This window comes from Malaya genurostris, chromosome 2, assembly GCF_030247185.1.
Source record: "Malaya genurostris strain Urasoe2022 chromosome 2, Malgen_1.1, whole genome shotgun sequence".
Lineage (NCBI taxonomy): Eukaryota > Metazoa > Arthropoda > Insecta > Diptera > Culicidae > Malaya > Malaya genurostris.
In genome coordinates, this window is record NC_080571.1 from 343,489,503 (window position 1) to 343,511,292 (window position 21,790).

General features: G+C 35.6%; 1 protein-coding gene across 3 annotated transcripts in view; it reads right to left on the reverse strand.

The window, feature by feature from the left end:
* LOC131431891 (uncharacterized) overlaps positions 1–21,790 on the reverse strand; it is a 161,907-nt gene that overhangs the window by 63,688 nt on the left and 76,429 nt on the right. For all 3 annotated transcript variants that reach the window (XM_058597839.1, XM_058597840.1, XM_058597841.1), the window contains one exon: positions 2,282–2,432. In XM_058597839.1, coding sequence (XP_058453822.1) covers positions 2,282–2,432 — 151 coding nt within the window. The remainder of the gene's footprint in view (positions 1–2,281; positions 2,433–21,790) is intronic.

Sequence of the window (21,790 nt, forward strand, 5' to 3'; positions counted from 1 at the left end):
TATACATCTTATTAAGAAACTGACCGTGACCGTGAATACTTCTCTTTCATACCTGCATTTTCCAACTCCATCTCTGTAAACTATCTATCAGAACATGACATTTCGACAGCACTGAAAAACTTAGACGCCTCAAAAGGGCCTGGACCTGACAGTTTACCAATATTTTTAAAAAATTTGCTGAAGAACTTACACTACCACTACAACTACTTTTTAACTTATCACTTAATAAATGTACTTTTCCTAAAGCATGGAAATCTTCCTTTCTTGTACCAATATTTAAATCTGGTGCAAAATATAACATTCGGAACTACCGTGGAATAGCCATTATCTCAAGCATTCCAAAATTATTTGAAAAAATTGTAAACGAAAAACTTTTTCATCAACTTAAAAATGTAATAACAAACAAGCAACATGGCTTTTTTAAAGGCCGCTCAACTACAACAAATCTTTTAGAATTTATGACATTCACTCTGAATGCAATGGACGCCGGCAACTACGTAGAAACTCTTTACACTGACTTTAGCAAAGCCTTCGACCGTATTGACATACCTTTACTTCTACACAAACTACAAAAATATGGCATAAAACATACTCTTCTGGAATGGCTTAAATCATACTTAACGAATCGTGTACAGGTAGTCCGCTTCCAAAACATTTTGTCTGAACCAATTAATGTAACTTCTGGCGTTCCTCAGGGTTCTCACTTAGGGCCTGTCCTTTTCATTTTACATATAAACGACATTTCCTTCATACTCAAAAATCTGAAAGTGCTTATATATGCAGACGACATGAAACTCTTCATGGAAATTAAAAATATTAACGACGCTGTAATATTCCAGAACGAAATCAATCTATTCCACATTTGGTGCTGCAAAAGTCTACTCCAACTCAATGTAAAAAAATGTAACTCAATAACTTTCAGTAGGAAAAATGAAACTATACCTATAAACATACATCTAGGAAATCAACTTGTAGAAAAATGTAAAATAGTAAGAGATTTAGGCGTAATCTACAATACCATAATCAATAAAGCTAATAGCATGCTGGGCTTTATTAAACGCTTCAGTCATAACTTTCAGGACCCATACACAATTAAATTATTATACACTACATATGTCAGACCTATTTTGGAATATTGAAGCCTAGTATGGAATCTATATAATATTATTCACGAAGAACGCATCGAATCTATTCAAAAATAATTTCTTTTATATGCACTTCGTAAATTAAACTGGACAGCATTTCCTCTACCATCATATGAAGCACGCTGCATGCTCATCAATATACAAACACTTAAAGAACGCCGCGACTTTGCAATGCTTTATTTTATCAGCGACATTATTTCTCAACGCATTCAATCAGCTCCATTATTATCGCAATTAAATTTTTATACACCTAGCCGTCAATTACGAACCAGGAAATTATTTTTAGAAAGAAACACTAGAACAAATTATGCAAAATACAGTCCAGTCAATCGAATAATGCGCCATTACAATCAATACTGCGAACATCTTGACCTTACTATGTCAAAAAATCAAATCTGAGCTTTGTCGTAGAAATAATGCGTAGTATGTAAGTGAACATTGTAAACAATTTATATGTAGTCTACATTTGCTTGACGAAATAAATAAATAAATAAATAAAAAAAATAAAAAAAATTCCCTATTATCACAATTCAAAACCACCTTCGAATTCCGTGGGAAGACAAATGCAGTTGAATTCATTTGTAAACGTTATACTAATGTGCAATAAAAATAATTATTTTCTCTTTAACGTGAAATGTTAATACAGGGGGGGAGGGTTGAAGATGGTTTAAAAATTCGTGACTAATGGTGACGAGAGGGGGGAATGGGTTAAATCTTCAGCATTTTAGCGTGACATAATGTATGGATGACGCCTTAGGTCAATTACACAGCAACTAAAACAAGCCGGTGATTGTCTGGCGTGAAAGAAACAGGTTTGTTCTGTACATAATATTGATTAAGTACGGGAAATACTGGAAGGAAGATGCATCGCCACAATTTCTAGTAAATAATTAATGATCGTCTGGAGCAGTATCATCACTGTTTCTTCGTAGTATGGAATATGCTTCTACAGGAATTTTGCAACGCGCAAAATTGTGATTTACGTTCGCCAATTCGTAAGGTACAGCAGCCATGAAAACGGACTAACAGAGCTTGAGTTATGGTGTTACGATTTTTTTTATCGGAAAATGATTGTGATTTTTGCGGTGCCCAAATTTTCCACTATAAGACTTCCCTTCGGGTATCAAAAAACTTACCTCCCTTTCTTGGATGCGCTTCTCCAGGGTGACATTATAATCTTCCTGAATGCGTCGTTGCAGATCCTGCATGTACTTCCGGTCCGTTAGCCGCACCACGTTGGTTCCCATCAGTTTCTCCAATTGTGCAGTGACGCGTGGGAGATTTACACTGGGAAACGGCAAGATAAGAAAGAAGCAAAGAGGTTAGCACAATCATCAATCACTAAAGCGCGAGGCGGCAGATAGAATCTCCCACGTGAGCTTTTTCGGTGGTTTAGTGCTAATTTACTGCACGCGTGCAACCGGTTCTAATCGCTACTACTACAGCACATTCGGTGGAGGTTTGTCAGTTCCCTAACGGGGAACTGCTGCTCAATTGGTTTGTTCTAACACAACTGTTTGCTTCACCCAAGCACACATCTTATCGATCAGGTTTTGGATTTATTGTCGATGGGGGACGCGAGCGGGTCCTGCATGACCTTCCACACATTCTGGAATGTTGGGAGGTCTGCAGCCGTTTCGTATTTCGCGTCGTATGTATGTACATGGATAGCGTGTCAACCATACACAACTGCTGAGCACTAGAACTGACAGCTGATGTTCTGCACACGAATGTAAGGAATTGATATGCTATGGCCAGCAAATACCGGAACAGCGAAAAAATGAAACGATGTTGCCGATGTGCACAGAGGTATAAAAATGCCATCATAATGTTGTAATTTATGTACCAGAAAAAGAAAATGATGTTCCTTCGACGAACAATTCGTGGGAGACAAAAATAACCTTTTTATATACAACGTTTCACAATGATTTTACACAATCACAGATTTCACAAAATGATTCAATTGTCACTTAATTTTCAGAAAAACCATGAACCTTTACTGTCGTTAAGTAACATTCCTTCGAACCAATATTATGATTTTCCGGAAAAATAACACAGTTTCCAGCTAAATCATCATCTCATCGCGACAACACCCACTCATCCAGCCGTCGTTAAAATCCTTTTTTCACCGAACGGAACTAGGCGTGCACTCGGAATCGTTAATCGAAGACAATTGAATCCAACAAACCGGAACCGAATGCTTTCTAGAGCACAGAGGCGAAAAAATAGAGCAACAAACAGAAAAATCCTTTTTGCTTTCGTTGGCCATCGGCAAATTATGAAAAAAAAAATAAACGCGATAACACCGTAATGATAATGTCGAATGGCATTGAAAAAAAAAAGACCCCGCCTAAAAAATGGGTTAGCACTGAGGAACTTGACTTCGGTTGGAATGCGTTGACCTTGGCCACTAACGAATAAATCGATTCAAAAATGTTTAACGAAGAACCGTAAAAAAACCAAAGAAATGCGGCAGTTTTCAAATTCATAATATAAACTAATGAAAACAGGTTACCATTTAACCGGCAAGACAGCCGGTTCCAAGCACACTTCGGAATTGCCTTAACGAGGATTAATTCTCCTGCCATCCTCGCATGTAGGTGTTCGTTGACGTAAACCGACCGATTGATGAGAAATTGCATTCGTCGGGACGACTGGCATCGCGTGGTTGGTTTCCTCGAAAAAGAGGGTGGATCGTAGAGCTCATATCCTAGACACACAAACAGCAGTTGAAACTACCACCGATTCGTTGGAATAAAGGGCAACATGTTCGGGGAAATGAGCAACGTTAGTTCCGGTTTCCAGAATAGCGGCTTTTAAATGGTTTTCCACTGCTCTGTCACTCAAACTAGACACAATACGATTGCATGATTCAGTTCAGCAGAGTTGTAAGTCCGGCGAGGGTCAAATATTTGAAAAAAGGAATGTAGAGCAATGAAAGAGCCGAATAACCGAACCGTATCCGTATGATGGTATCAGTAATTTCTGGTGCAACTTTGCTGGATAACGTAGAGTTTGGTTCGAATTACCATTACTAGGAATTTTCGCCACATTTCTGCATAAGGAAAACTATTATTTTGAACGGACACAGTTGACATTTATTTCCACGAGCAAAATTCCTAACAAATCGGTGGCCTCTCGTTTGGCGAACGGCGCACAAAGTAAATCTGACACATGCCTGTGTGCCCTTCCCGTACCGAATCGTAGCAACCATGAATTGTTGGACGTCGTATAGATCAATGACGACACTTATTCTGATTGAAAATCGATTTTATAAAGTCAAACTAATGTATATGAAGCAAAATCAAATAACTGAAAATGGTTGGAAACTAAATGATTTGACCGTAATTGCGGATTATAACACTATCATTAATGGCGCGATCGCTCTTGTTTGAAGCAAAACTGGTTTTGCGAAAGAATCGCAACACATCTCTTTGCAATGTCGATTTATTCCAAACTGAACCAATCTTGGTTAAAAGCTTTCTTTTTAAATGATTTCGTTTGTAGCGTTTTTCACGAATGCGTGGTCCCAAAGGCCACAAAAATAGCAAAATATAGAATTTAAAGGTCGGTTATTCCATTGCAGATTTGCACACTTCATTGAAAGAAATTATCAAAAATGCTAATATTGACAAAATGCTAATTTCAGTGTTTATGTCACACAGTCAGCATTATTTTTCCAAGCTAGTGCTTGACATTTGCATTGCCTATTTGTATAAGAAGAGTGAAAGAAACCTTCTTAGTCCACTTAGTGGAATTTTCATATATCTTGAAAAATCACCATAGGGGGGAGTACATGAAATTTTCGAAATCGAAAAAGTACAGGTGTGTAATGTCAGAGACATAACCGGATGTCGTGAATACGAATAAAACTGACACTCTTTCTTTATACTTTCGAATATCAATTAGTTGATCAATTGTGTGAATTGTTCAAGTTTTGCCTTTTACACTACTAAAATTTGAAACGATACACCTAAACTACAGTACAGATTAGTTACATTAAACATTCTGACATACAATTAAATATTACGAAATAACCAGCATAGTTATTTATGATAAAGTAATGGTGGTTCTAAAATAAACCTTTTAGCCCTTTTACACTACTAGAATATGAAACGATACACTTAAACTACAATACAGATTAGTTACATTAAACATTCTGACACATAAATATTACGAAATAACCGGTATTGTTCTTTATGATAAAATAATGGTGGTACTGAAAAGAACCTTTCATGAAAGCGTTTGTGATGAAGAATGACAAGTTGAGTTCAAATTCCGATGGATACCGCTAACTGTCTGAGTCGGTGCTATGCATTTTATATAGCAAATCAGCAGAAAGTTTACTACAAACTACAACTGGTTGAAAAATGGGCCGTATACAGTATAATGAAGTAAAATTTCGCATAATTCTTTGGGTATAAAATTATGGTTCTAATTGCCACCGTAGAGAATTTTTATGTCGATTATTTCATTTCGGATTTCCATATTTTAGTAAAAGAAACTATCAAAATGCTGTACGGGAATAATTTCTGGCATCGCAGAAGGGCCGAATTGTATAATTCTCTAAGATATTAAACACTGATTGGATATAAACCAACAACCTACAGTATGCATCGAGGGTATGACACCAACTAGTATAAAAATGCTATTAGCATCAGAAGGCCTTCCAACAACACCTGACCACCTCCTACGAATCTTCATCGAAGTGCATCAGGAATATGGAATGGAACCTAAGGAAGCGCAGGCCGACCTGGACTCTTATGGGAAATTTTTGACAAGTGAACACATCCGCCGACTCCAACTAATCCGGGAAGCCGAACACAATTTTACAAGGCCGAATTTTCGGAAATAACGACGCCCTCTGACGAAGGAATAGAAACAGGAATTAGTAATGTAAGTATTTCAGAATTCTCAAAAACTTCTTCGCTTCATAGACAAAATGTGACTGAAATTTTGGTCTATTGCCAAAATTTCAACCGCATGAAAAGCCCGGCCAAAATGAAAGAAATTCATCAAAATTTAATAACCTCCTCTTTCGACGTAATCCTTGGAACTGAAAGCAGCTGGGATGAAAGTGTTAGAAGCGAAGAAGTATTTGGAAATAATTTTAACGTATTCCGGCACGACCGAAATTTATCTCTCTGTCAGAAAAAATCTGGAGGTGGAGTCCTCATAGCCATAAACTCTTGCTTTACTTCTGAAGAAATTATTACTCCTAAATATAAAGAATTTGAGCATGTATGGGCCAAAGTCTCAATATTGGGAGAAGAACATATTTACTGCTCTGTCTACTTCCCAGCCGAAAATGCGAACAAATTCTCTTTTGAATTATTCTTTCAATCTTTAGACACAATTATTTCGAATATGGAACCTGAAGTAAAGCTTCATATTTTTGGCGACTTCAATCAACGTAATGCGGACTTCATTTCTGACATTGAAAATGAATCAATCTTACTTCCAGTCGTAGGAGAAAACCCAACATTGCATTACTTTTTCGACAAAATTTCTAATTTTGGCCTACATCAAGTAAACTCCGTAAAAAATCAACAAAACGCATATTTAGACCTTCTTTTCACAAATTGCACAGAAGACTTTTGTGTGAATGCATCAAACCTGCCATTATGGAAAAATGAAGCATTTCACACCGCAATTGAATATTCATTATTTACACACAATGCATCCCTTCCCTACGACTTGGAATATGAGGAAGTGCCGGAATACAATAAAATTGACTTTGAAAAAGTCAAGTGTAGACTAAGTTATTATAAGTTATTGGCGGAACATACTGAGTACAGAAGGAAATGTCGACGTCGAAATAAACAAATTCTATCACATTATAAACAAAATATTATCCGAAACTTTGCCCATGAAAAGAAGAAGAAAAAATCATAACAGCAAATTACCTGTATGGTTCAATTCACAACTAAAACATTTGAAAAATAGGAAACAAAAAGCGCACAAAACTTACAAACAAGAAAAAAGTGACGCCCATCTTCAAAATTACTTAAATCTATGCAATCAACTCAAAATAGCCATTAACACAGCACACGAAGAATACAACCGCAAAATTGAAAACGAAATAAAGACTTGCCCTAAGAACTTTTTTAACTACACGAAAACTAAACTAAAAAGCAACAATTTTCCATCTCAAATGCACCTCGACGAACATGTAGGGAAAAATAGTACAGAAATCTGCAATCACTTTGCAAATTTTTTCCAAGAAGTATATACATCTTATTCAGAAACTGACCGTGACCGTGAATACTTCTCTTTCATACCTGCATTTTCCAACTCTATCTCTGTAAACTATCTATCAGAACATGATATTTCGACAGCACTGAAAAACTTAGACGCCTCAAAAGGGCCTGGACCTGACAGCATACCACCAATATTTTTAAAAAATCTTGCTGAAGAACTTACACTACCACTACAACTACTTTTTAACTTATCACTTAATAAATGTACTTTCCCTAAAGCATGGAAATCTTCCTTTCTTGTACCAATATTTAAATCTGGTGCAAAATCTAACATTCGGAACTACCGTGGAATAGCAATTATCTCATGCATTCCAAAATTATTTGAAAAAATTGTAAACGAAAAACTTTTTCATCAACTTAAAAATGTAATAACAAACAAACAACATGGCTTTTTTAAAGGCCGCTCAACTACAACAAATCTCTTAGAATTTATGACATTCACTCTGAATGCAATGGACGCTGGCAACTACGTAGAAACTCTTTACACTGACTTTAGCAAAGCCTTCGACCGTATTGACATACCTTTACTTCTACACAAACTACAAAAATATGGCATAAAACATACTCTTCTTGAATGGCTCAAATCATACTTAACGAATCGTGTACAGGTAGTCCGCTTCCAAAACATACTGTCTGAACCAATTAATGTAACTTCTGGCGTACCTCAGGGTTCTCACTTAGGGCCTCTCCTTTTCATTTTACATATAAACGACATTTCCTTCATACTAAAAAATCTGAAAGTGCTTATATATGCAGACGACATGAAACTCTTCATGGAAATTAAAAATATCAACGACGCTGTAATATTCCAGAACGAAATCAATCTATTCCACATTTGGTGCTGCAAAAGTCTACTCCAACTCAATGTAAAAAAATGTAACTCAATAACTTTCAGTAGGAAAAATGAAACTATACCTATAAACATACATCTAGGAAATCAACTTGTAGAAAAATGTAAAATAGTAAGAGATTTAGGCGTAATCTACAATACCATAATCAATAAAGCTAATAGCATGCTGGGCTTTATTAAACGCTTCAGTCATAGCTTTCAGGATCCATACACAATTAAATTATTATACACTACATATGTCAGACCTATTTTGGAATATTGCAGCCTAGTATGGAATCCATACAATATTATTCACGAAGAACGCATCGAATCTATTCAAAAACAATATCTTTTATATGCACTTCGTAAATTAAACTGGACAGCATTTCCTCTACCATCATATGAAGCACGCTGCATGCTTATCAATATACAAACACTTAAAGAACGCCGCGACTTTGCAATGCTTTATTTCATCAGCGACATTATTTCTCAACGCATTCAATCAGCTCCATTATTATCGCAATTAAATTTTTATATACCTAGCCGCCAACTACGTTCCAGGAAATTATTTTTAGAAAAACAAGCTAGAACAAATTATGCAAAATACAGTCCAGTCAATCGAATAATGCGCCATTACAATCAATACTGCGAACATCTTGACCTTACTATGTCAAAAAATCAAATCAAATCTAAGCTTTGTCGTAGAAATAATGTGTAGTATGTAAGTGAACATTGTAAACAATTTATATGTAGTCTACATTTGCTTGACGAAATTAAATAAACTAGGCATGAACACCACTTATACAAAGGTTATACAGGGTGATTTAAAAAAAAAAAAAAAAAAAAAAAAAAAAGAAAAAAAAAAAAAAAAAAAACAAAAAAAAAAACAAAAAAAAAAAAATAAAAAAATAAAAAAAAAAAAAAAAAAAAAAAAAAAAAATAATTTTAAACACTGTTGCGAATTTAGCACTGTGAAAATTGCAAAAAAAATTATCAAATTATCTTACATTTGCACTACACTGTTAATTTTCATTTTCGATTTACAAAGAAGCAATCTTTATAGTTCTTTAGGTAACATTTAGAGCCATTAGAAGGGCTGATTTTGCATAATGTTTCACATTGTTGTCCATTTTCCGTTGTATTTTGCTCCAATGCAAACGACCATCAACAGGATGATGTAATCGATCTTCTTCGAAGGGAAACTGGCTCTGCGACCTGAGCGTTTGAGGTTTGATACCACGGAAAAGGTCTGCTCGCATTATTGACGACTGCTCCACCTGACGACCAAAGTCCAAATGAAAGCATTGCCGACTGCTCCACCTGACGACTGAAGTCCAAATGAGAGCACGACCTGAGCGTTTGAGGATTTATACCACGCAAAAGTTCTGCTCTGATTATTGACGACTGCTCCACCTGACGACCGAAGTCTAAATGTTCACGCAAATTCACGTGGAAGAACATTTAATATTGTGTCTAAAACTCCATGACATGAAATTCGTTGAAATAAAAAAAACACTGATAGCAACCGCCGCGACTTGAACCGAGAATCATTGGATCGCAAGTACGTCTGTTAATCGACTGAGCCACAGAAGCACACATCTGCATGGCTGATAAAAGGAGCATTTAAATGTATACAGTCACACCTGCTAGCAGAATGTAAGTTACAGTCGAAACCAGTAAAATTCAAGCTAATCTAACATTAAGTCATTACAAATGAAATTTGCCGTCGTTTGAAAGATTAGGTCTTTATGAATTACATCGTATGAGAAATTAAGTCACCTGTATTATTCAATTTTTTTTTGTGTGTACGCAGTCAGTTGAAGATATGTGCCTGACTACCTCAAAATCGTCGTCCTTGCGCGAAAAAGCCAAGCAAAAGTAATGGGTTTTCCGCGTTGTTTTCAAAGTTTGAAGAAAATTAATTTTTGAGTTGTTTGTGGTTATCTCACACTGTTCATAATATTATCCTAAACTCCTGATCATATTTTTGATGAAATGGTGAAAGAATTATGTTGCTTCCGTTAACACAAGTCGAAATATTCACGATTAAGTTCTGCCCATTCATCCATATGGTTAATTTTGAAAAGGCACCCCATAGTAAAGTAAGTCGTATTCACGACAAAAAAAATTTTTGATTCCAAAAGGCGTATAAATGCATGAAACGTCGAGATTTAGTGTCATCTCGAAAAAAAAATGTTTAGAAAAAATCGACTTTTTGGGACTTTGGGATATCAAAATTTTTCTATGTCCCAGAAAGTTGATTTTTTCAAAAAAAAAATTTAACATGTTGCACACGCTGGAAAAAATTCTGGAACTTGTTGTTAAAGATCAGCTGATTAACTATTTGAACTCTAACAGTTTGCTAATACCGGAACAATCAGGATATCGAAGCCAAAGAGAGTATTTTTGCTGTGTTCTTGGATCTGAAGAGAGCCTTTGAAACAATTTCAAGACCTTTATTGTTGCAGACATTACAGCGTTTTGGCATCGGGGGAATGACACATGAATGGTTTGAAAACTATTTATGTGGTAGATCTCAAAAGACTGTTTTTAACGATGTAGTGTCTAGTTCCCTCGGTAATTCACTTGGTGTGCCTCAGGGGAGTGTGTTAGGTCCTATTCTATTTATTATGTATATTAATGATATGAAGCGAGTCTTACGTTTCTGTGATATAAATTTGTTTGCTGATGATACTGTTCTGTTCATTGTGGCTAAAGATTTCAATGAAGCTGTTGCACATTTAAACGAGGATCTAAGTTCGCTGGTTCGATGGTTAAAATTTAAGCAACTGAAACTAAACGTCGCGAAAACTAAATATATGGTTATTTCTTCTGTTAGCACCGGTCATGACGCCAATGTGGAAATGGATGGTGAAACTATTGATCGGGTTAGAGAAATGAAGTATCTTGGAGTCATAATTGATGAAAAGTTAACATTCAAATCTCATATCAATAACGTCATCAAGAAGATTGCCAAAAAGTATGGTGTATTATGTCGTTGGAAAAATGACTTAACGACCCATAGTAAGATTCTTTTGTACAAAACAGTCATTTCACCACACATTGACTTTTGCCCATCCATTCTGTTTCTTGCTAATAACACACAAATCTTGAGATTACAGCGACTGCAAAATAAGATCATGCGATTAATTCTAAAATGTAGTAGATATACCTCCTCAGATTTTCTACTGAACGCATTACAATGGCTTTCAGTGAAACAGAGAATTTACTACTTAACCATGGTATTCATTTTCAAAATCTTAAATGGTATGTTGCCTCGATATTTGTGTGATCGAATTGAAAGAGGAGCTGATTTGCATAGGTACAATACTAGAAACGCATCTGATGCTAGAACACCAAGCTTTTTGTTAGCCAGATCGCAAAACTCATTGTTGTACAAGGGAATAAGTTTTTTCAATTCGATGCCAAGAGAGATCAAACGCGCGGCGACATTGGTGGAGTTCAAAAAGTTATGTATTTCACACATAAAGTCCGCTTTGTAAGCAAATATTTAGTTAGTTAGTTCAATTTTTTTAGATTTTTTATTTTTTTTTACGTATTACGAAGATTGTATTTTTTTTTGTTTATATATATTATTGTGAGACGTATTAAGTTACTATGTTCGGTATGATGATGATGGATTTTTAGTTTGTTTGAGAGTTAAAAATAATGAGCAATCTACAAACGTTTGAGCCTCGCGCGCGAAGCAGGTAGTGACTATTTGGAAAGCGAACAGGACTGGCCGAAGAGCCTTAGCATTCAGTGTGTTAAGTTTGCTCTTGACCTTGATCGCAAGGTTTGATTAATAATTTAAGGAATTGATTCGGGAGATTAATTGGGATCGACAGTTGTTGATGGAATTGGGCTTGGCTCTGCTCATCCGCAGTCTCGTTACTCCATCGTAGCTGATGTGTGTAGCGATGAACTGGACCGGCGGGAAGGGCCAGGTGAATTACTGTCTGATACTGACAAAGATATCGGGTTCGATTCCTGATGTGATCAAGGATCTTCCCGGGTTGGAAATTTTCTTGATTAACCCTGGATAGTAAATCCGAGATATTTGAATGTTATTTTGTGGTCAGTCGTTCTTTTGAAGAAGAATCTATACCTGCTAGATTAATCAGATCGTTTTATTTTGTTTACTGGTTAAGATATGTGCAAAAATATTAATTATCATTTAGATAACTCGTTCTGCTCACACCTTTGTAGGGGTATGAGGTGGGACCATCATCATCACAAATTAAGGAATTCCGTATGAAACTGTAAGACTTTTCTTTTGAACCTATAAATTTGTGAAAATCGATTTGGCCATCTCCAAGAAAAGTAAGTGAGATCCTTTTAGCAGTTTTTGATCACTATTTAAAATTCTTCCGAATCCGGATTCAGATAAACGGAATAGCCGAAGTTGGTTCGTTTGCTACCAACAAATATGACTTGCAAATTGGAACAGTTTTGAACGTTTTTCAAGCTCAAGCTAAACAGCATAAAACATGTAATAGGATTATTATTTTTATTATTATTATTATTATTATTATTATTATTATTATTATTATTATTATTATTATTATTATTATTATTATTATTATTATTATTATTATTATTATTATTATTATTATTATTATTATTATTATTATTATTATTATTATTATTATTATTATTATTATTGACATGAACAAAGCACGCCTTGTTCGTTTTGTGTTTTCTTCTTCTTTCGGTACATGGCGATTTGAAAACTTTGACACTCATCGCCCTGCAACTGCGGAACCGGAAGTCGGACCCGGATGAAATTTCACAGTAGGTTTAAAGACAGTATGAACTTTAATTCAAATCAAGATTTGTGAAAATCGGTTCAAGCATAGCAGAGAAATCGAAGTGAATTTAGTTTTAGGAGTTTTTCTTCTCCACTTTCGGTGCTCTCGGAACAGGAAAAGAGGGGACCAGTAGTGAAGAATTAAGTTTTCATGCCCACAAACTAACAAGCTCTGCCAACTAGAAGAATTTATCGGACAGTTTTATGGGATTCGTACCAGTTTTTAACCATCGTTCGTGGAAAAATACTAATAAAATTGGTAATTTTCCACTTATCACGCTTTAGTTCCGCAACCGGAAGTCAGATCCTGATAAAATGTTCCACAAATTTTTAGGATATTATAAGACTTTTCATTTGAATCTTAGTTTGCAAAAATCGGTTGAGTTGTTCCAGAAATAATTGAGTGTAAACTTTTTCTCAAATTTTCACTTATTACCATGTAACTCCGGAACCGGAATTCACATTCAAATGAAACTCAATAGCAAGCTATGGGACCATAATGCCTTTTATTTGAATCTTAGTTTGTGGAATCGGTTCAACCATCTCTGAAAAAAGTGAGTGCATATTTTTTTCACTTTTTTGGTACATATCATCCTATATCTCCGGAACCGGAAATCGGACCAGAATGAAATTCAATAGCAGGCTATGGGACTATGAGACATTTCATTTGAATCTTTGTTAGTGAAAATCGGTTTAGCCATCTCTGAGAAAAGTGAGTGCATATTTTTGTCACACACACACACACACACATTTGCTCAGTTCGTCGAGCTGAGTCGAATGGTATATGAATCGGTTAAAAAGTCGATTTTCACAGTGATTGCATAGCCTTTCTATATGAGAAAGTCAAAAATTGTTTAACACTACAGTGTCTTTTTCTAAAATTTTGGCTTGAATAAAAAGGACAACATTCGTAATTGATTTGCTAACTGAGATGATTCTTCTTCCACCACAAATTAGCTTTCTGAGAATGACAGCCATTTCCTTAAATTCGTTCTCAGGAGTCCCAAATTAATAAAAATGTTACTTTGATTTCTATACTATTATAAACTACGTCTTTGTGTTCATTATAGGAGTGCGAGCTCAAAATACGGAAAATAAAATCGTTTAAAGAGTGGTTAGATCGTATCGATTCGAGTAAATAAAGCTATATAGTCGAGATAATTAGTGGTCGGAACTTCATTAAATAACGAACAATACATAATTATCCCTGTTTCCAAGCCATTTTCATAACGTCCACTAACAAACACGACAATTTCGTATACATAAGATCACTTTGCATTTCGCATAGCATGGACGCCACTATTTAAACTGTGACTCTTGACATAATCAAAATTACTGTCGAAGCGACTTTCACTCTGTACAGTTCATTAACGCCGTGGAGAAGGATTCGGTGGATTTTTATACGCCGTTCGACTTGCATTAGAGTCAATGATATTTGTCGGATTTCTGCTGTTGATTCACCAACATTAACAAACTAATGGTACAAAAAGGTAACTGCAATCTCAATGTTGAAAACAGAAATTAACAGGGACAATAGTTGTGTAGTCAAAAACTCGAACTAACCCAAAGTCATAATTCGAATGCCTTTAACGTAAAATTGAAACTTATAAGGGTTTTGTACTTAATTCAACAATGACTGACTATCTGTTTCATTACAGCTATAATCAATTCCTATTTTGAAACGTATTATAATAGTCTTTAGGTCATTTTTGAGGTTTTTATAAAACCTTTCGCACGGACTAACAACTGAGCAAAATTTAAGCCTTACCATTGATTTTAGTAATTGCATTGCATCTCACCAAAAATGGAATAGCTAGAGCGAGAATTAAAGACAGCATACATTCTCAATAAAGAATGTATCTTATCTGTTTTCTTTCTAGCCGCCATTGTGATGTTCTACCGTAGCATTTATTGACATCAAATAAATCACAAAATACAATGCGGTGGAAATACTCTAGTAGTCTTTTATGTATCATGTTCAGATCGCTTGCACAAGTTTTGACGCAGCGGAGCTGAATGATACCGAGATAAAAAAGGCGGATGAGTAATGTCACAGACATAACTGGAGGACGTGAATACGAATAAAAATTATAATCTTTCCCATAAGATGATTGTGTGAATATTGCACCTTTAATTGCTTCGCTTACAAAATTGTAACGGCGCATTTATACTAAAGATTGATTTATTCACAATTAAATTGCGCGGAACAAATGAGAGTTCTCATAAAAAATAATAGCGAAATACAGAATTTGTTGTCGATTTTTTCTTCTCGGACTGTCATATTTCAGCGAAAGAAACCATCAAAATAAACAATATAACAACTAATTAAACCACTAAAATTCATTTATTCATTTATGGTATTCAGAAGGGTCAAATTGTGTAATTCTCTACGATATTAGGCACGGTTGAGAGCATTTTTCGCGAACGCGAAGCATTCAAATACTGGCTTTATTTGCACTCGTTTGGTGCGAATTTTGAACTGCGAAAAGTGTACAAAGCTAATCAATTTATTCTAGATTTGTACAAAATTTATGATTTTCATTTCCTATTTACAAAGAAGCAATCTTTACAGTTCTTTAGCATTTGGAGCCATAAAAAGGGCTGATTTTATATAATATTTCCCACCATTGTCCACTTTTTGTTGTATTGTGAAAAGTACTAATCAAAATGTTCTAGATTTGCACTAAGCTGATGATTTTTATCTACGATTTGCAAAGAACCCAGGTGTCATTAGTTTTCTTTTTTGATACTATTTTATTTATCGTTTATTTTACCCCGGCTTAAATCTTTTCGGAAAACTTTAATTTTGAATTATTTGTGAATATGGCATGCTTTAAAAATTATGTTGATACGTGAATTACAACAAGAAATATTCACGATCAAAAACTTATCACTCTCTCACAGGGTAAAATTTGATAAGGCGCCCCATAGTAAAATAAGTTGTATTCACGACAAAAATGGAAGCGCATATTTTTGTTAAAATCAGAAATAGCTTCAAAGCCGTCAATAAAGTCTTAGCTATTCTTACTGTGGAATTCATCCAAATAAATTTAATATTTATCACGACGCAGGTTTTAAAACATTCTTGAATCTTGAATTATCTCGAAATAGATTTGACGCAGGTTCACTTGGCTGGAATAAAATCTTTCCATTAAAATGATGGTTTGAAATAAATGACGGGTACAGTATAACCAAAAACAGTTCGTGTAACCATTAACCAACATGACCTACAAATTGGAACAGTGTTGAGCCCAACTTGAAAGACTTTTTTCCGATTTTCTAAAACGGTTTAAAATGTTGAAAACTTATCTTCTTGTAATGTTAAAACCGGAAGTCGTACTTGGATATTTTTATGGAATTATCAGAAATGTTAATTTGAGTTTTATTTCATGAAAATCTGATATTGGTTTTTTTGGCCCTAGACTATCACGATCAGTAGACTATAGAAATTTATTAGTCAATTTACAGAATTCGCTACTCATCACATGATTACTTATTAAAAATCGGTTTTAATCCATCTAGCAGTGTAACGATGTCTTTCTCAAATCCCACATAATGTTCTCATATGTAAATGTAAGGTACTCTTAAAAATAATTTTCTTTGATTCTTACAAAACAAAACGGTTTGTCTATAAACTAGTATAACCTACATAGTGAAACAGTTAGGTCGGTTAGGTGGTTTCTGAGAACCTGGAACCAGGAAAACTAAAATTAATGTGTTTGGCCGTCTACTGACAATGACTACCGATTGGAATAGTTTAGAGGCAAATTTATAAATGATTTTAAGTTTTTCATTTCTTTCTCTTATTATTCGAGTATCGATTAATAGTAAAAGAGGTCCATTTTGGAATATATTACCAGTATTCCAGTATTGGTAGAAAGAATGAAAATATGTCAATGAATTTGTTTGGTCGGTCGCATCGCAATCTCATGCTTCTCGTATTTGAAACTCATTGGCGTAGACGGAATAATATCAATAAAACCAGCAAATAACATTAACATACATCTTGTGAATAATAATAATTATAATCATAAAAAATATGCTCAATGACACAGCGTGTCATGCAGCAAATAAATTTACCCTATTTAGCTTGAATATCATACGCAGAAGTAACAGGAGTGCAGTTTTTTTCTACGACGATTCAAGCTGTGTGTTCAAGACCTGCGCTCCTGTTACTTCTATAAATTAAATTCATGTAAAAAGTGTTTTATTATGTTTAATCAAAATAGTACATGAACATCATCATCAGCATCAGACAGTCTTTTGTAGCTCTAATCATTTTACGTGGTGTAATCTTTTTTAAATACTTTCGCATTGCGTATTGAATGCTGTAAAATTAACCATATCAATGTTATTACGATCCAAACTTATTATTTTCATGAAACCTTCATCTAGCATTTATTTCTCTTAATCTGGTACTTATTTTATTGCAAATCAAACAACCAGTTGCGAAACCGAACACCGGGTGCGAGAACATATGTTGGAACTGTGTAAACCGTACCGTAACGAAACCGATATTTTTTCCCAACTCTTGTGATAAGAAGTATTCAAGGAACATTTCTCAAAGATACAACATTGAAAATTTCCATGATTTTGAAATTCTCATTGACACGTGTTATCCCTCTGCGGGGGATCAACGATTTCAGGCGGAGAATTCGAATCCGGATGAAATTTGAAACTTTTATTTAAGCCCATGAGATATTTCATTTGAACTTAAGTTTGTTGAAATCGCTCACGCCATCTCTGAGAAAATTGAAGAAGTAATTTGAAATAGAAATTTTTACACTAATCACCATCTCCGAGAAAAGTGAATGCAACAAAATGTTACCTACATAAATTCACACACATACAAGTCGGTTTTCATAATTATTGCAATCAAGAAGCAAATACCATTTTCATACTTGCATTAATGAAATACCAATCACACAGCATTTTTATTCAGCTATTTAAAATAATTTGCCCTGTTTAGCTTCAATGTCGTACACACACAGATTACATTTTCTGCATCTATTTTCATGCACATAGTTGGAACAGGAAAGCGAACATAAAGTTATTCTATTTCAAAGTATCAATGAATTACATGTCGTGTAAATTTCATTATTTCTTTCTGTGCAGAAGAAGCAGGAGTGCAGTATTGTCTCGCTTCTTTGGCGATCTCGGTAAATACAGCGAGTACATACAAGCGTTCAAAAACTGCGTCTGCTGGGTGCTCGAAACAAGCAAAATGGTGCGCTCCTGTTACTTCTATAGATCAAAGTTATGCTGAATAGCGTTAATTTGGACTTAATCGAAATACTGAATGAGAATCAATCAGCAGAAATAAAAACAAAATTTTTGTCTCTATAATCAATATATAATTAATCTTTATATTTGTTCGCTGCATTTTAGTTGCATATTGAGCATTGAAAGCTGCAATATTAACATTATCAATTTGACTACGATCCAAACCAAAGAATTCAGTTCTTTTAGTCTTGAATTATTGTTTTTGTTTTTGCAAATAATAGGCAATATGATTTCATAGCAGTATTGCTAACACTAAGTAAGAACCACAGCACACGATTGCGATGAATGGCGCTTTATTTCGTGAGTACTCCTTCCAACATATAAATCACTTGTCTCCGTGTTTTCAAACTACATTTTACTAGTATTGCTCGCGACTACACACGTTAAGGCAATTAAACTTGTCACGGATTATCAAAGTCTGAAATCAGCACTCATGATAAACAGTTTAGTGTCACTTGAGGCACGGATATCAATCAACACACCACACTTAATCATGTTGCGGTAGAAGAAGGAGAAGAAAAAGACTTGTTACACGTGTGCGAGCTTATTCTTACGTGTACACGCCCAGGAGTTCACTCTTATCATCAGTATCTTGAAAAGACTAAACGGTATCATTTTGTATGCGGGAATAATTTATCGTGCTTCGCTGGCAATGGCATCCTTTTACTTGAAGGACCAAGGAGTTCGAGAAATGCCACCCCAAAAAGTATGAAATTAAGTAAGAGAGGACGGTTGGAAACCTGATCCTCGAGTGGTTGGCCAACTGAACGAAGAAAGCAGCCATAGTCGACTGTGAGATAGTGAGTAGTACATGGTTTGTTTCTTTCTTCTGCATCCGGAGCGGAGAGCATTTTTTTAAACGACGCTTAATTGCAAAAAAGTCGCTACTTTGATATTGATAAATGATTGAGTAACTGGCGGTAATTGATATTTTCCTTCAGTTCAAACGGAAAACCTACGTAGTCTGCTGATGACGTTGGTCCTAGTGATTCCTGACCCCTCGCGCGACCGGGTGCCGCTCTAGAACCGGAAATTGTAGCACGGCGTTGTCGTCAGGCACCGAGTGTCCCTGCTTTGCCAACGATGAACAGATGAGTGTCGTAAACAAAATGCCATAAAGCATAACTGGTGTTTTGTGGTTTTGAGTAGTTTGCGGAATCTATTACTCGGTTCAGCTCCGAAACTAACTGATGTCAGGTGAATGTGGCCCGAGTGGATGTGTTTGTGGGAAAGCCAATAAACGTCGACTATCAATCAAAGAAAGATAAAATTAATCACCGCTGGCACCAACGCCATGAATCGAGAAACCCCATCCTTTCGATAGCTTTTAAGTAGAAAAGCCAACACAATATGAACGATGGGTTTTTTAATTAAAATTGCGCGCACTGCAGCTGTTTGGAGGCCAGCCCACGCTGCGAAACAACTGTGCGATTACAGATTTTATTCGGTGCATAAACAATGGCATATGTGCGGTGCGGGCGCTGTTCTATTTTGCTATGTGAGAGCTATTTGATAATCCGAAAGAAATTTAATTCGGACACAATTGCCACTATTTAGTTACCCGGGAACGTTTTTAGTTATTACGTCCAGTGTCGGTGAACCATGTTAAGCCCAGGTGGGTAATTTTTCGGACGGGGGGTACTGCCCATCATTTCGAAGAATTAATATATAAGTAGAAATGAGAAAGGTCCATTTTTTAATAAAACTTTGTTTCGGTATAACTTTGCATGAGACACGTCAATTCGAAATCTAAAGTATTTTCGGTATGTTGTTTTGAAACAAAATGGCGCATTTAAACAACGAATACAACATAAAACTAGTAACTAGTTTCAAAATCACTGATAGAAGGTGCTGGACTCGTTCATCCAGTTCTCCATGATCGGAAAACAATGCCTTGGTATTACATTCCTTTCGAAGAACTATTTGACATTCTTTTTCAACAGACTTCGCACCCGACTCATAGCGTACAGAGCCATTGCATGACTGGTACTACAATCCTACTGACACTAAGAATCCTTCCAGATCGGGACTCGAACATACGACAACTGGCTCATAAGACCAGCCCCCTGTGCATTGAACCGCCAACTCATGATCGAGGCCATCAAGAATTTCCTCGAATACGAAGAAACAGCTGATTTTCGATCCAAATGTGTATCGCACGGGTATCGAACGGCGCACGAAACAAATCCATAAACAATTCAGAGATTAGATGTGCTGAGATGGTTAGCACATCAACTGGATATGGTTTTACGATCTTACGCGAAATTCCATGTTCGGGTGCCATGTTCGCTCACAATAGAACAAAAGCAACAATGCATCAACGATCCAGATAGCTGTTCTGCACTATTTAGTCGCAATAAAAAGGATTTCTTGCGTTGGTATGAAACAATGGACGAAACATGGATCCAACATTCTTCTCCAGGGTCATATCCGCATTCAGACAGAGAAAGCCATCCAAAAACGCATCAGGAAGCTGGAACAATCGTAGCGTCAGTTTTTAGATGGTCGAATATAATTGACATCGACTAGGACGTTTAAAGAGCGAAATCGAATAAACAGTCTCATACGAGGAAGAAACAATTATCTTTAACCAAGACAATGCACCACCTCAATAACTGGCTCATCCACCATATTCTTAATAACTAGCTCCCAAGTGACTACTTCTCCTTTGCTGATCTCAAAAAGATACTAAAAAAAAATAGTTGGCTCGAATAAGAGTAAGTCGACGGTTGAGTACTGTTTTATTTGCATTGATGAGATACTCAAGCTCAACTTCTCTACTAGAAGGTGAATGTTAAGTTACTAAAAGACTTCTGCTTGCTTGTCACTTCTTACCTTACTGTTATATATCTTCACATCCTTACTCTACCTTGAGTTGTCGTGTTTTATAATTTTGATTTTGTTTATTATTACGAGTTACAATAAAAATATTCTTATTGGTATGAATAATACTATTATTGTCATTGCTTTTCGCTGGAATGAAGTTTCAGGTAGGTAATTACCCACCTTTGGAATTTTCGGGTGGGCAGTACTACCCACCGTACCCACCTCTTTCACCGGCCCTGGTTACGTCACTAAACGTATTTGGCGGGAAATCTTATTCGGAGTAGGTAGCATTCTCTCTGCTGTCAATCAATTTTCTGAACATACAAACTTTGTCCCAAAAATTATCAAATTTTCGAATAAGTATATTGAAAAATTTTCAAGGAAAATGAATGGTCCGCAGTGAATAATCATTGAAAGGTTAAAGCCGGGGCTTTTATAAACCACATGAACAAACAATAAAACGATGAGGCCGGAGACGGAAAAAATCTCAGAAATTCGATTTATCGAGGAAAAGCTGCACCGATTACCACATTTTTTTTTCAAATTATCACCCGAAGGTGTCATTGGGTCTTATTTAATTTTTCTGTATCCTACCTTAAAACTACAAAGGGTAAACAATCCTGCGAATGTTTAAAAT